We start from the raw sequence: 14,305 nt of genomic DNA, 5'->3' as shown, positions 1-14,305 counted from the left end.
ACCTTCTGGGTGCTGACACCCTTTAATACAGTTCCTCCAGTTGTGGTGCGCCCCACCCCCCCACCCCCACCCCCACCCCCCGCCAAACGATAAAGATATTCTCGTTGCAACTTCATAACTGCAATTTTGCTGCTGTTAGGAATCGTGGTGCAAATATATTGTTTGTTTGTTTGTTTGTTTTTTATCCCCAATGGTCTTAGGCAACCCTTGTGAAAGGGTCGTTCGATCCCCAAATATATCCAGACGTACAGGTTGAGATCTGCTGTGTTAGGGAGTAATAAGCCAGAGATTCAGGGGTGCTCAGGCCAGAGGCAGAAGCTGCTGGCCATCCACCCTGTTCCATTCCTTTCCCCGTACTCCCTTGAGCAGCCCGCCTCTGGGCACAGTCCCCTTAAAGAGGCATGGTGCTGGCCCAGGCGTGGTGGTGCACACCTTTAACCAGGAAGGCAGATCTCTGTGAGTTCGGGGCCAGCCTGGTCTACAAAGTAGGTTCCAGGACAGCGAGAGCTTTTACACAGTGAGACCCTGTCTTGAAAAACAAAACAAAACAAAACAAAGCCAAGCTCTGTACCCATGCCGGTGCCTCGGGTAGATAACAACCCTTTATGGTGGCGGGGGATGGGGATGGGGACAGGAGGAGGAAGTGCCTCTCTGTGGAAGAGCCTCTTTCCCCAGAGTTCTTGCCCAGAGTTGAGGGTATGGGTGGATGGGAGGCAGGCACAGTTCGGCCTGGCTCCCTATGGTGGTGAACATCTCTGGCTATGTCTTCAAGAAATTTTCTGGACTAGGTTAGCTGAGGTGGGAAACCCCGCCCTGAACGAACATGGCACCCTCCCATGGACGGGATCTGGAACGCATGAAAAGGGGAAAGTGGACTGCGCACCAGCGATCGTGTCTCTCTGCTTCCTGACTGGGTGCAGTGTGACCAGCTGCCTCACCGGCTGTGACTCCTCACCATCCCAGACTGCACCTCAGACTGTGAGCCCAAGTAAGCCCTTCCTGCCTTAAGTCTTCTTTGTCAGGCAACTTGCCACAGCAAGAAAATAACATGCTCCCTTTTGTTCCTGCCACCGCTCTTGATGCTGATGGACAGACAGACGGACAGATACTCCCACTGTCCCTCTGGAGAGGCGTCGGGCATGCTGGGCCTTCCTTTTCCAGCCTTTGAGATCAGTCTGCCCTCTCCACAGGGCCAATAGTTTCCTTAGGAGTCTATGAAAATATTTTCATTTCAAGTCAGAAGAAAAACTTTTTGTTTGTTTTGTTTGGTTTTTGAATGCCCTGTGTGTTGTGAGTGCAGCCTGGGTGACAGGGCTTCCTACCAGGGAAACATACTCCCGGACATTGGCTGACAGGAGGAGAGGCCCTGGGAGGAAAAGGTACCTGGGCCTGAGGTCAGATTACCTCCCACTTACAAAGTTAGGGCCTGCAAGACATCAGTCAACTTGACTCCATCGGATGTCAGGGCTGGTTCCACAGGGCGGGCCATCTCAGGCTTAGACAGGGCAGAACCACGAGCACGGCACACCTCCCAGTTTGGTGAGTCCCACACTCCACGGGGGCTGCCACCAGCAATTCACAGGAGGCCAGCCTGAGGGAGACAAGAGAGGCAGAGCCAGAAGCCTTTTCCTGGCCACCGTCTTCCTCTGTCAGCTTCCCCAGGCTCTAGACCTGGTGCTCACCCCAATAAATGGTCTGCCCCCCTCATTCCCAGAGGCTACAGAGCTGAGGAGCTACAGGGCGATGTCTTAGCTCCATTCTCCGCGGTCATTTCATGTCCTCTCCTGAAGAGAAAGAAAATATAGCATAGACCCTTATCGGTGCCTAGCGGGTTGGAGACTGGAAGAGCTGATGTTCCAGTCCAAAACCAGGCCTGGGTTCTAGCTGGGAGGCAGTTGGGAGACTCGCTTTCCAAGATGGTGGGAGTGGCATGCCCTTGAGCCTTTTAATCTTAGTTGTATCTCGGCCTGAGGGGATGGGAGGTCATCTGCCATACACAATGTATCAAACAAGGTTAATCCTCCCTCTTTTGCAGAGGCACTTGGTGACAGTGGTGATACTGACAGATCTATGACAACAAACTTAAAGGACACTTCGTTCTGGCTCACAGTTTTGGAGGCCCTGGGCCAGAGCTGATTGGCTCCATTCCTTTTATGGTAAAATACAAAGGCATTGATCTGCTGGGCAGGAAGCAAGAGCAGAGTAGGGCCCCACCGCTCTGGAGCAGAGCTCCCTGACCTAAAGGCTTCCCAGTAGCCCCACCTCCTAAAGGCTTCATCCCTTCCAATAGGGATCCTTGAGCACAAGGGTCTCTGGGGGCTCCTGCCTGGCCCTGGGGACAAGAGCTGGCATCAGATGAGGTCCACTCAATAGAGCCAGGACCACTTGAGCAGGCTCCCCCTGGGCGACAGACCCAGAAGCCACCCATCACAGGTGTGAAGTGGTCTAGCCAGGGCAAGACTGGCAAAGCAGGGTGGCTAGCCTGGGCTTACATTTCAGCTGTGGACTGACTACACACAGCAATGGATGGCATGGGTTGGGGACAGAGCTAGGAGAGGCACAGGCAGCAGCTCTGACTCCTACCTCTAACCAGGGCACAGTGAGAGCTCCTGATTGTCTCTTCCTGGTTAAGCCCAAGGTCAGGGTGAGCGGCAGCCCAGTCCTCCCCCGTGAAGAGAGAACAGCCCTGGGCAGCGTGTGGTAGTGAGTCTCAGATTTAACTGGGACAGCTAATCCCCTCCGGAAAAACAAAAGCAAGGGACACTCAGTGGCTAGATGCCTTCACCCTGGCTCCAGCCCTGGGTTGATGTCCTTGGCATGGCCACAGCGTGTCCTGGGGCCACTGTGAGTTGCTTCAGGACGGCCTGTCCATAGCACCTGTACCACATGACCTGTGTCTTTCCTTCAAGGCACACTGACCTGGCCAAAGCGAACAGGGACAAACCGCCACCCTTGTTACAAGGTAATGGAAGAAACGGGTTGTTTTTAAGATGGGGTCTCATGTAACCCAGGCTGGCCTCAAACTAGACCTATAGATGAGAATGACCCTGAGAGTGTAATCCTCCTGCCTCTACCTTCCGAGAGGCTGGGGTTACAGCTGTGAGTTGTACATGGCCTTATGTGGTACTGGGGAAGGAACCTATGGGCACTCTCTCCCCAGAGCCACATGCCTGGCCCCTTCCCTCTGTTTTTTTTTTTTTTTTTTTTTAAAGATTTATTTCTTTATTATATATAAGTACACTGTAGCAGTCTTCAGATACACCAGAAGAGGGCATCGGATCTCTTTACAGATGGTTGTGAGCCACCATGTGGTTGCTGGGAATTGAACTCATGACCTCTGGAAGAGCAGTCGGGTGCTCTTAACCGCTGAGCCATCTCTCCAGCCCCCTTCCCTCTGTTTTAAAGAAGCATTTGTGTGTGGCTGAAACAGTTCAATCTGGGCCACTTGCTAAGACGCCAGTAAGTCTCTGTAATTTATGAGAACTCCCCGCCCCATAGCTCATGGCTCCCCATTAACCGTCTAGTTCATATTTGTCTGGAGAGCACTTAGCTGCCCTCTCCCTGATGTGCCTCCACATTGACTTCTGGATGAGGGTCTGAGGGAAACTGGGTTAAAATTTCCCATAATTAGCTGAGAACGGAGGCATACACTTTATAATCTGAGCAACTTGAGAGGCTGAGACAGGAGGACTGCTGTGAGTTTAAAGCCAGCCTGGTCTACATAGTGAGTTCTAGGCTAGTCTAAGTTAGAACAAGACCCTGTCCCAGAACAAAACAGAAGACATTTCCTACAGCTGCCTTACTATCTGATTCTGAACGGGCTGGACACTGAATATCAGTAAACACAATGCTTACATGTCCCTTCCCGAAATTCTAGGCCCTTGCGGGTCACACCTGCCACCGAGAACTCCACCCACTTCTCTAGTCTTAGTTTTGTAGCCAGGCTGTCCACCAGCTATTCAGTGCTCCAAGCAGTCACAGGCAACGTCTCCAGAGCCCTAGAAAGGCTCTGGGTACGGGATTCCCACATCAGGGCAACGGGCCAGCTTTACCAGGGCTCTTAAGACTCCAAAGCCAGGGGCTGGGGATTTAGCTCAGTGGTAGAGCGCTTACCTAGGAAGTGCAAGGCCCTGGGTTCAGTCCCCAGCTCCGAAAAAAAGAACCAAAAAAAAAAAAAAAAAGACTCCGAAAGCCAGTTTGTTGGCTTAAGTGTTCTGCTCACCTGAAGTTCAGGCCTCATCCACATGGGCCAAGAATTTTTTTTAAAAGTTTAAATTGCCCTGGGTTCGGTCCCCAGCTCCGAAAAAAAGAACCAAAAAAAAAAAAAAAAGTTTAAATTGTGCATGCGTGCACGCATGTGTGTGCGCGTGCGCATGTGTGTGTCAAGGCGCCCACGTGCGTACCACAGAGCATGGGAGGAGGTCAGGAGTTGATGCCTTCTTCTGTTGTCTGTGTCCCAGGAATGGAACTGAGGTCATCAGGCTCGGTGGCTCAGGGGTCCTGGCTCCGACCCTCACCTGGATGTCAATCACGTGCCACCCTGCACTTGGGATTGGGTTTTCCCTTGCTCTGTGTTCCCTGCTGTCAGCCTGAGTGTGAGGTCATTTACCCTCTCAGTTCTGTGAGTTCCGTCTCTGCCCTTCTGAGACTCTCCCTCCGCTTTATTGAGTATTTCGGCTCCTACCATTTTCATATTCTAGGTCGCTTTTTAAAATTTGGAGGGGGAGGGGAGGCATAGGCAGGAGGATCTCTGTGAGTTCTTGGCTAGCCTGGTCCACAAAGTGAGTTCCAGGACAGCTAGGGCCACAGAGAAATCCTGTCTTGAACAACAAAGTTAGGGTGTGTGTGTGTGTGTGTGTGTGTGTGTGTGTGTGTGTGTGACCTTGAACCCCCACACTCTTCTGCTTCCCCAGTGCTGGGCTTAAGGGTACACACAAACTCTCTGTTTTATGTGGGACTGTGGATAGAACCCAGGGCTTCCACAGGCTGGGCCAGCATTCTTTGAACCCACCCACAACCCAGGCCTAAAATTCAGTCTTTAATGTTGGGTCATTGGCTTGGTGGATGTTCCTTTGCATGAGTGCTCCTAGGTTCCCTCCCTCTTCAGTTTTGGTGGTACAGTGCCAGGCCCGTCTGTTCCCAGGGCTGCCCTGCAGCCACCCACACCCCTGGTTGCTCAGTGTGCAGCAGGTCAGGCAGGCCAGTCTGTTGCTGCCTCAGACCTATCCAGCAAGACCCCAGGCTACAGAGCATCCCTGCTACGTCATCTTCCAGACAACCTCTGCTTTCTCCTCAGAGTCCATGAGGGTTTCGTGACTACTGGCTTGACCAAGAGATGGCTGTTTTGGGCGTTCTAAGGTAACTTACTGCCTAGTTTCATGGCAGAGGGATGGACACTGGAACTATTACTGTGGAAAGCAATACAGCAAGCACTGTCATTTTACCGTTTTGGAGCATAGGACTCAACACTCCAGTGGTTTTACCCTTGCTGTATTTATGTGGGGACAGCATTGCCGTCTTCCCAGAATGCCTCCAAGTCCTTGGTTTTCAGTTTTTAAATGACATGTATTTAAGGTACCTGTGTATATGCTGTGGGTGTACATGGCATACTATGGGCATGGAGGTCAGAGGAGCCCAAGGTCCTCACAGTGGAGCACTGGTCCTTAGGCTTGGCGGTGAGCACCCACCCACTGAGCCATCCTGTCAAAGCCTTCATTTTTCAGGCAGAACTGGGTCCAGTTGGTTTGTTTCATGACATTGATAAAAACTCCCCTGGTGCTTGAGAACTGCAGGTACCCCAAGGTTTAGGTTTGGTTAGATTTCGAATCAAAGAAAAAATGGGGCTGGGTATGGTGGCACACACCTGTAATACCAGCACTTGGGAGGCAGTGGCAGGATAGTGAGTTTCAAGCCAGACCAGCCTTCGGAGTATGTTCTAGGATAGCCTGGGCTACGTGCCAAAACTCTGTCAAAGAAAAACATGGTGTCGTTCAGGATGAACACACGTTAGCAACCTGGCCTAGTTAGGGCATGCCACTCCAGGGGGGTCAGGTCTCAACAGTCCAGACAGCACTTTGGGTTGGATGTTCGTAAGCCTTGTGTGTTCTTAGGCTATCTCTCATCTCCACAGAATGTGACCCTGGAGCCGAGGCGAGGAAAGGCAGGTTTGCCTTGACCGACCGCCCTTAAGTCTTTCCTCAGGTTGCAAGCTCAGCAGAAGTCTGGTGGGTCAAGCCACTTTCCATCTTGCCTGCAAATCATCGGCCAGCAGGGTTCACATGCCGGGTAATGAACACGCGGGGAGTCTCTTGCTTTCTGTCTGATCGGACACCCCAGCTGTGCCCTCTAAGGACAGATCAAGGACTCAGCTAGAATAGAGATCGCTCTTCCCTTTGAAGAGGTTCTGTCTTTGCACCCTGCAAGGACCATGACGACCTTCCTCCCTGACCTGTGCCCTACTGTCCTGGGCTCTGCTGCCTCTGCAGACCCCAGAAACAGGAGAGCCAGGATGAGGTCACTCTGGCCACCTATTGTCCTGAGTTACCTGCTCGGAGAAATCTATTTTACTCTTAAGCAACACAATAACACCAGGAGCGAGGTTGTGAGACAGGGTTTTGGCATGTAGCCCAGGCTATCCTAGAACCCACTCTGCAGTACATGTCTGATGTGCTGAACTGCACAGCAGGCCTTGGAGAGGCACAGAGACTACCCACCATCCACTCAGCAGCGTGGCCCCCCTTGCCTTTGGGCACCAGCAGCTTCTTTTCAATCTCTGTTCTTCCTAGAGGCCTTCCCAAGAAGAAAAGGACACTCTTCTTAAACAGTTCACATTTATTATTGTAACAATAAAAAAATCTTTTAAAGACTATCAGTATTGTATTACCAAGAGTGAGGTAATATGTTTACAAAACATTTACAGAATTTGATATGCAAATAATGGTTCAGGGAGGAGTGAGTTAAGACACTAGAAACAGGAGAGCCCAGAGAGTGCAGGGAGCAGCATGTTAGGGGAGTGCTGGGCACTGGACAAGCAGCTCTGTGAGCCACACAGTCACCTCACAGCCAGCCTCCCTCACAAGGCAGCCAGTGCCCTGTGGCCTGGGGAAGCTCAAGGCCTGTGAATGTGTAGTTGTGTGCTTTGAGCTCTTAAAGATGCTATCAGCTCTGAGGGGGCTGAACAGAGACACTTCTGAATGGACTTAAAGGGAGCAGCTCTTCAGCCTGGGGCATGGCTGCGACTCAGATAGGTCTACAAACATCCCTGGGCACATGTGGGCTGTCGAGTGAAGCGCTTTCTTGGAGGTTGTCAGCAAAATCGCCATCTGGGACATGGAGAAAGGGAGAGGGAAAAGGAGAGAGAAGAGAGAAAGAGCAGGGGCATCTTCAGGTCCTTTCGCTTGGAGCTGGGGAGCCCTGACTGAAGCAGTGTGGACGCGGCAGCCACAGCCCCGCTGTGCGTGTACAAGCAGCCCCCACACACACGAAATGCACAGCAGTGGACCCAGAACGGCCAGCAAGCATAGCTCAGGGTGCCAGGAGCCAGAGGGCTCACTGGCCAAGCAGGCTGCTGCCGTCTCCCCTCATGCTTGCGACATGCCACACCCTCTACAGAGCTCTCAAATCACACCGCCAGTCAGCCAGCGCCTCAGAGCAGCATCCACATCGGAGTCCACTCCCCTCACCCCTCACACACTCACAGCCATACTGATTTGGCACACATCTTTAGACATTGTTACCACACAAACAGATTCTGCGCCCTTTTCTGGAGATCAGCCACCTGCAACTTCTAGACAGCTCGGTAAGAAGCATGCTTTCCCATAAAAGCTGTGAACTGAGGAGCTGCTCTAACAGCAGGCTTTGAGAAGTCAGGATCAGAAAAAAAAAGAGAGACGAACCCAAGCCTCTGATCCACTTCTCTGAAATGCAGACAGAACAAGTGCAGCCCTACGGCCCCTCCCCAGCAGCACCCCACTCCCTCATGCACACACACAGCACCTACATACATACCCACAACATCCACCCGCAAACCCAAAGCCACTGCAAGCCATGCGCCACCCTGGAGAGCATTGCTAGAGTTTGCACTGCCACACTTCCAAAAGGCAAGTGTGATCTACTGCTTCCAAACGCCCTGCTGAGAGGACCCTGGGTACTGAGAGGACCAAAGACCCTGGGTGCTAGAACTGAGGACCCTGGGTGCTGGGAGGACTGATGACCCTGGGTGCAGGGAGGACTGAGGACCCCAGGTGCTGGGAGGACTAGGGACCCCGAGTGCTGGGAGGACTGAGGACCCCGGTGCTGGGAGGACTAAGGACCCTGAGTGCTGGGAGGACTGAGGACCCTGGGTACTGGGAGGACCGAGGACCCTGGGTGCTAGGAGGGCACAGAGCTGCCCAATGAGGAGGAAAGGCAGCATTCAGCAGAGGGAAAGAATTCTCCCCTCTCCCCTCCCCCAAGTTCACGGACAGAAAAATTTTGCTCTGAAAAATATCAAAAGATTTGAAGAGGAGGAAAGAGAAAGCAATGTTTAATGATGGCGGTGATGGCGGGAGTCAAGAGGAGCCCTGGCAGCCCCTCCTGGGCCGCGAGGGCCTGCTCAGAGTGGGCTGGCTCTGCCCCAGGACCAGGTGCTCCTGCAGGCTGCCAAGTCCTTAGAGGAAAGGGACCTCAAGGGCTGTCCTGGATCCACAGGCCACCTCCACTAACAGGGAGCCGAGGCCTCTGCTGCAGCTTCAGGGCTGCCTGCTGCAGCTTCAGCTCCGTGGAGGAGGAGGAGGAGAAGGAGGAGGAGGAGGAGGAGGAGGAGGTGGAAGAGGAGGAGGAGGAGGAAGAGGAAGAGGAGGAGGAAGAGGTGGTGAGTCTCTGCAGGGTGTCACACAAGTCATTCACTAGTGGACAAGGTGGCGTTTGTTGGAAAAATTTTTTGCATCGACATCTGAGACCAGTCAGTCTCTTACTGTAGATAAACTACTTTTCTTTCGAGAGCCCTTGTGCTCCAGTTTGATTTTGTGCACGCTGTATACAAAATCTATGGCTATTGAGTTAAAGTTAGGGGTAGAGTTAAAACTACCTGTCAAGATGGTCTGGGGACCAGGTGACTAGTGACCATCTGGAGAGCTAGCTGCTATCTAGAGGGGAGGAGTCTGCACATCCGGGGTGGGTGGAGCACAGCAGTCGAGGCGCCCTCCGCACTAGGCTTCGCAGCACTACCTGGAAATCATGGAGCTGGAGTGCGACTGGCTGGAGGAGGTGGTGGCGGCACTGAGCTGTGAGAACCCACTGTGGCTGGACTCCAGGCTGGTCATGGAGCCTCTGCAGATGGATCCAACAGAGAGCCAGGAGTGAGGAGCCGCTAAGCCCTGAGCCCTGAGCCCCCCACAATGCCCTGGACCCCGCAGCATCTCTATCTGCTTCTTACCCATCGGCCCTTGTAAAGTAGGGCAAGGACATGACTATCCCACTGCCGGAAGCTGCTTCCCATGGCTGCCCACAGGTGACACTACACAGAGCAAGTGCTACACTCCCTCTCCCATGGCCCGGACATCTGCAGACAGTGAACAAGTAGCCCTGCTGCCAGAGCCTCTCAGGCACGAACCTGAAATCCTCAGAGCCGATCACTTCTGTGTAGTACATCACTTTGCACTTGTGCGAGGAGACCTGCAGGGAAGCCAGCACGTCGTCCACTCGGGGTAGGTTGGTGGCAGCACAGGCTGGCATGGTGTGGAATTTCCACTGTAGGATGTAGAAGCCCGGCCACCTGGTCACATGGGACCCCTGCAACAGCGAACAGCAGCACTCAGGACATTCTGCCAAGCTCCAAGGAGAGGGGTGTCCTCAGAACTGTGAGCAAACAACCTAATGATGTCCTTCCACCCACTGAGGCACTGAGGCAGCCTGCGCCATCCTTTGTCAGGCACCATGTCTACACCCCAGCAGCCTGCGGGCCCTAGAGACGGGCAGGCTGCAGGCTGCTGTCTGGATAGATCTGCGTCAGGAAGCAGCTTCTCTGCCCTTCCTGTCTCCATCCTAGCACACCTGGGCAATCTGTCCAATGACGTCTTCCATTCTGGGGAGAGATGCAGGGCAGAGCCAGCTTTTAAGATGGGAAGACACCCTTTATTTACACTGTCACAGCAGCCGGCTTCTGAAAGCCTTAGCTACAGGAGAGCAGGGGGCCGCTGTGAGGTCAGAGGAGGGAGAAGGAGGCGTTTAGTACCAGAGGCGCTGCGGGAGCCAGCACACAGGGAGGAGAGAGCCGCAGGGGCCAACAGGAACCAGCACAGTAGAGAGTGGCCATGTGTTTTGTTAGCAAGAGCTGACAGTGCCCTCTGCACTTTTTCCTTTCTTGCTTCTGTCCGTGTGACTTTCCTCTGGAGGCAAAGCTATGCCTAGTCACATCTCAGTCACCTGAAACCCAGATGGGTGTCTACAAAGCACTTCTTCCCTGTCACCTGGCACTGGGTGCATGTGCACTCCTAGGGAAATCTATACTTCACTCTGGTCTCGGGCTTCTCCTTCCTCTGTGCCCTTGGACATCCTGAGTCTTTGTGGCACTAGTCAGCTCATCTGTGCTGCTCTGGTGGCAGAAGCCATATGGACTGGAGGGCCAGATCCCTCCTTGTCAGGACAGGGTCTGCAGCAATGCAGGGCCACAGGTTTACCTGCACACTCTCTCCTTCTTTGCAGATCAGAGGAGACTCCACCATGCTGTAGTCCCGGCCCAGCTGCCAGACTTTGTCTATGAGCTGCACGTTGTTCCCCCCTGGAGAGGTGATGCTGTGGGCCCCCAGCGAGTCCTTTTTGGGTGGCTGGGGAGACCTCTTGGAGTGATAAATATTAAAGACGATGTCGCCTTTGCACACATCAAAATCCCAGGTGATCACTGAGGCAGCATCCACAATCTGAATGAGAATCTGAAGAGAGAGATCCTGTCAGCAACCAATGTGCAACCCAAGGCCTGGCCCCAGCTAGGGCAGGGATGGCCCCTCTCCAGGGGCTTTATGGCTCAGATGTGGCCTGGCGGAGGGGCAGAACAGGTCAAATGGGCAATTCTCTTTGCCACAGGTTACCTAACCATCCAGATGCCCACTTGCCAACTTATCCCCCACTCTATCAAACAGTGTCCTACAAGGCACCGCCAGCTACCTGAGCCCCACTTCCCAGCAAGTTGGAGAAGCACACAAGCATGGACATGGGACGAAGGGGACCACCTCAAGCTGGGGAGCCCTGAGGCCGCACACAGCAGAGCGCAGTGTTAGAGCTCAGTGTCAGAGCTGTCAGAGCACAGCGCTGTAGGAAGAGGCATGCGGGAGGGAGGGTGGGTGGAGAGATCAGCTGTGTCCTCGCTTGCTCGGGGTGACTGCTGGGGATGCAGTGTCAAGCCCGAGTGTCCTGGAATTTACTCTGCATCAGTCTCAAGTGTCCCAGAGGGAAGGGCAGGTCCATGAGGCGGCTGTGAGGCTGCACTTTCAGGAGTGGCTGTGCAGCCCACTGTCTTGCCTCCCCCAACCCTTCCATGACCTCTGAAGGTCAGAACAGCAGATCCAAGAAGCACAATAGCCTCTCTGGAAGCAGGAGGTGGCACTAAAGGATGTGGCATATTCTCTCCACCAGAGCAGCCCCCATAGGCAGAGCTCTCTGGCCAGGACCTGGGCCCTGTGCTGACGGAGCACCTGGGACTCCAACATCAGCCTTCAGTCTCGTCAGCACTGCCTCTGCTGTGCGCTTTACTCACACCCCAAGGCAGAAGGACGCTTTTGCTGTCTCAACAGTGACAGGTGCTTTGTGACTCACAGGAAACTCCACAGGCCCCTGAGCCTTGCGACAAGATAAAACTGACAGCTGCCTACATAAAGGCCTCTACATGAGGAAGGAAGGCAAGTGATTCTGAGACAGTCAAAACTCCAAGGTTCCCTGCACTGCACTGGACAACGAGGGTGGCAGGCACACGGGGTCTGTGCCTGCTTGTTCTCAGCACAGCCCAGGCTCTCTCTTCAGCCTGCCTCCATGTACCTGCAGCTCTTGGGGACATACAGAGTTACGGAAACTGCCAGGCAGCTGAACCTGGGTTACCACAGCAGAAAGTCATCAAGGAGCTGGCAGCACACTGACGGATGGGCCTGCTCTGTGTAAAGCACAGCCTCCCACAGGGACACTGGGCAACACACTTGCCCTAGAGCGAAGCAAAGGATGAGCCAACAATGTCACGCCACATGGACAGGCTAGAGGGACATGTCAAACAGAACCACCGTAGCTTCTGATCTGCCACCACACCATGTTGGCAGAAGGGAAACAAGAGAACGGTTCATCTCTCCTCATTCACCAGACGGACAAACAGCAGCAAAGACTAAGAAACACAAATGACGGGTGAGCAAAAACGTGCTCCACATAACCATCCAATGAAATGCAGGAGCTGCGAACAGCCCTACCCGTCAGTGCTGCCCCCGACTGACTGACATCAGAGCCAACCAAACCTAAAGAACAAGACCAGGAGAAGCCAAGGGCCCTGAGGGACGCCCAGGTGGTGGGGGAGGGGTCTCTCCACGGATGAGGCCGCAAGGTGGGCACCTCATGTGGGGCTCCTTTGAACACGCTGGCAGACTGGTAGATGGTCTCCGTCCAGAGCTTCAGGTCCTCATTCTCCAGCTCCTCGGGAGTCCTGTACAGGGATTTGGGGACCAGCCCGCCCTCTGGCACGTCACACTAGAAAAGCAAACACAGCAGTTAGAGAGGCCAGGCTGCCTCTCATCCCACACCCACCTCCTGAAATGGCTGAGAAAACAGAATGCTGGCAACATTATCCAATAGTCTGTAGTACTTAGCGAAATCTTTGTAAAGCCCGCTTACACACGTGTGGTTTACTCAATAAATGGGAGCGAGCTGAAGCTGGTTTACCGCAGGATTCACACTAAGATTCGTGAGGTACGGAGCCCGCTTACTAAGCTGACCTACATGAGAAGTGACGGAACTGACTGCACTGTTGGACAGTCCCCTCTGTCAGCTTTATTCCTGAGCCACAGATCTACAATCTCTCTGTGGTGCAGCTCAGCGGCACAGCACTGCCCAATATGCACAAGGCTCTTGGTCTCATCCTCGGCACCACAAAAAAGAAGGAAAAAAAAAATAACCGAGATTAAAAAAAAGCAAACTTTTGGGGTTGGGGACTTAGCTCAGTGGTAGAGCGCTTGCCTAGCAAGCGCAAGGCCCTGGGTTCGGTCCCCAGCTCCAAAAAAGAAAAGCAAACTTTCTAAGTAACCCAGGCCAAACAATTAATAAGTCAGCTGAAAGTTAACAAGGGACTACTTCTTTTGAATTTACTTGAAAAAAGCTACGTTGAGTTAGAACTCATTCTTAGTATAAATTTTCTAATTGACCTTAATAAAACAAACTCACATTTAGGTGTGTAAAATCTAAGTCCTTTCTAGATCATCGATCCAGAAGCCACTCCACAGAAAGGAAGACTACAGCCCTCAGCCTGTAGCACAGCACCATGGCCCTGCCATCACTCAAAGTCACAAACACGGGCATGGGACACACGGGCATGAGACAGGCTTGCTAGTGAGGTGCTGAGGCCGGAGGGCCGGCCTGCCTACATACTGAGACTGTGTCTCGAGGAAGACAGACCAACCAGCCAAAACTTGCCTGGCCCGGAGGTTCAATGCCCTCTGTCCACAGGAAGTCAACAGTTTATAAATGACCTCTCTGACAGCCAGGCCGAGAAGCCACTGTGGAGAGGATAGAACAGGCCTCAGAAGGCCTCAGTTTAACTCAGAGCACAGAAGAACATTGGTGTACACCCACAGAAGGCATGAGTAACAGTTGTGAGTCCTTCCTTCCTTCCAATTCAATTCTTGTCATAACTGCCTGGGATGCTAACTTTCCCGGGACAGCAGTCGAGGGGGCCATAGCCCGCCTGTGCTCTAAACTTGCTCCTCATCACTTGCTCTCCTGGAGCAAGCGGGCTACATGGACTCACCTCATTAGTGAGTCCTGGGTGAGACTCTGCCCCAAATAACAAGGTGGAGACCAATCAAGTCAACCTTGAGCCTATACACTTACACATATGCATGCATGCACACCACATGTATGCACATGCACACGCACGAGTGCACACACACACACACACACACACACACACACACACACACACACCCCACAGAATGGTGTAAAAAGCTGTAGATCTGAGATGCGGAGCTCCTGATGCAGTTGAGAGGAGTCATACCACGCTGTGCAGGATCCCATAACAAATCGTCCTCAGTGTAAACGGAAACCTGCATCATCAACAAAGCCCCCAGCGGCTCGGCCATGT

General features: G+C 53.2%; 1 protein-coding gene and 1 long non-coding RNA gene across 4 annotated transcripts in view; one reads left to right on the top strand and one right to left on the bottom strand.

The window, feature by feature from the left end:
* Positions 1–1,557: 1,557 nt before the first annotated feature.
* On the top strand, positions 1,558–6,868 carry LOC102547461 (uncharacterized). Its single transcript, XR_005490554.2, has 3 exons — positions 1,558–2,962; positions 5,297–5,358; positions 6,131–6,868. It is a non-coding gene; the product is annotated as an uncharacterized LOC102547461 (long non-coding RNA).
* The window catches only part of Sec14l1 (SEC14-like lipid binding 1), a 47,149-nt gene continuing 39,660 nt past the window's right edge, over positions 6,817–14,305 (bottom strand). The window contains exons 13-17 of one of the 3 annotated variants that reach the window (XM_017597412.3): positions 12,565–12,699; positions 10,659–10,910; positions 9,593–9,771; positions 9,208–9,309; positions 6,817–7,322 (exon numbers count right to left, since the gene is read on the bottom strand). In XM_017597412.3, coding sequence (XP_017452901.1) covers positions 7,307–7,322; positions 9,208–9,309; positions 9,593–9,771; positions 10,659–10,910; positions 12,565–12,699 — 684 coding nt within the window. In that variant the 3' untranslated portion in view covers positions 6,817–7,306. Of the gene's footprint in view, positions 9,310–9,592; positions 9,772–10,658; positions 10,911–12,564; positions 12,700–14,305 lie in introns of all 3 variants that reach the window. The other 2 variants (NM_001108309.1, XM_063269479.1) reach the window with 2 other exon arrangements.

This window comes from Rattus norvegicus, chromosome 10 (assembly GCF_036323735.1).
Source record: "Rattus norvegicus strain BN/NHsdMcwi chromosome 10, GRCr8, whole genome shotgun sequence".
NCBI classification, from domain to species: Eukaryota; Metazoa; Chordata; class Mammalia; order Rodentia; family Muridae; genus Rattus; species Rattus norvegicus.
This window is presented reverse-complemented; position numbering and strand designations above follow the sequence as displayed.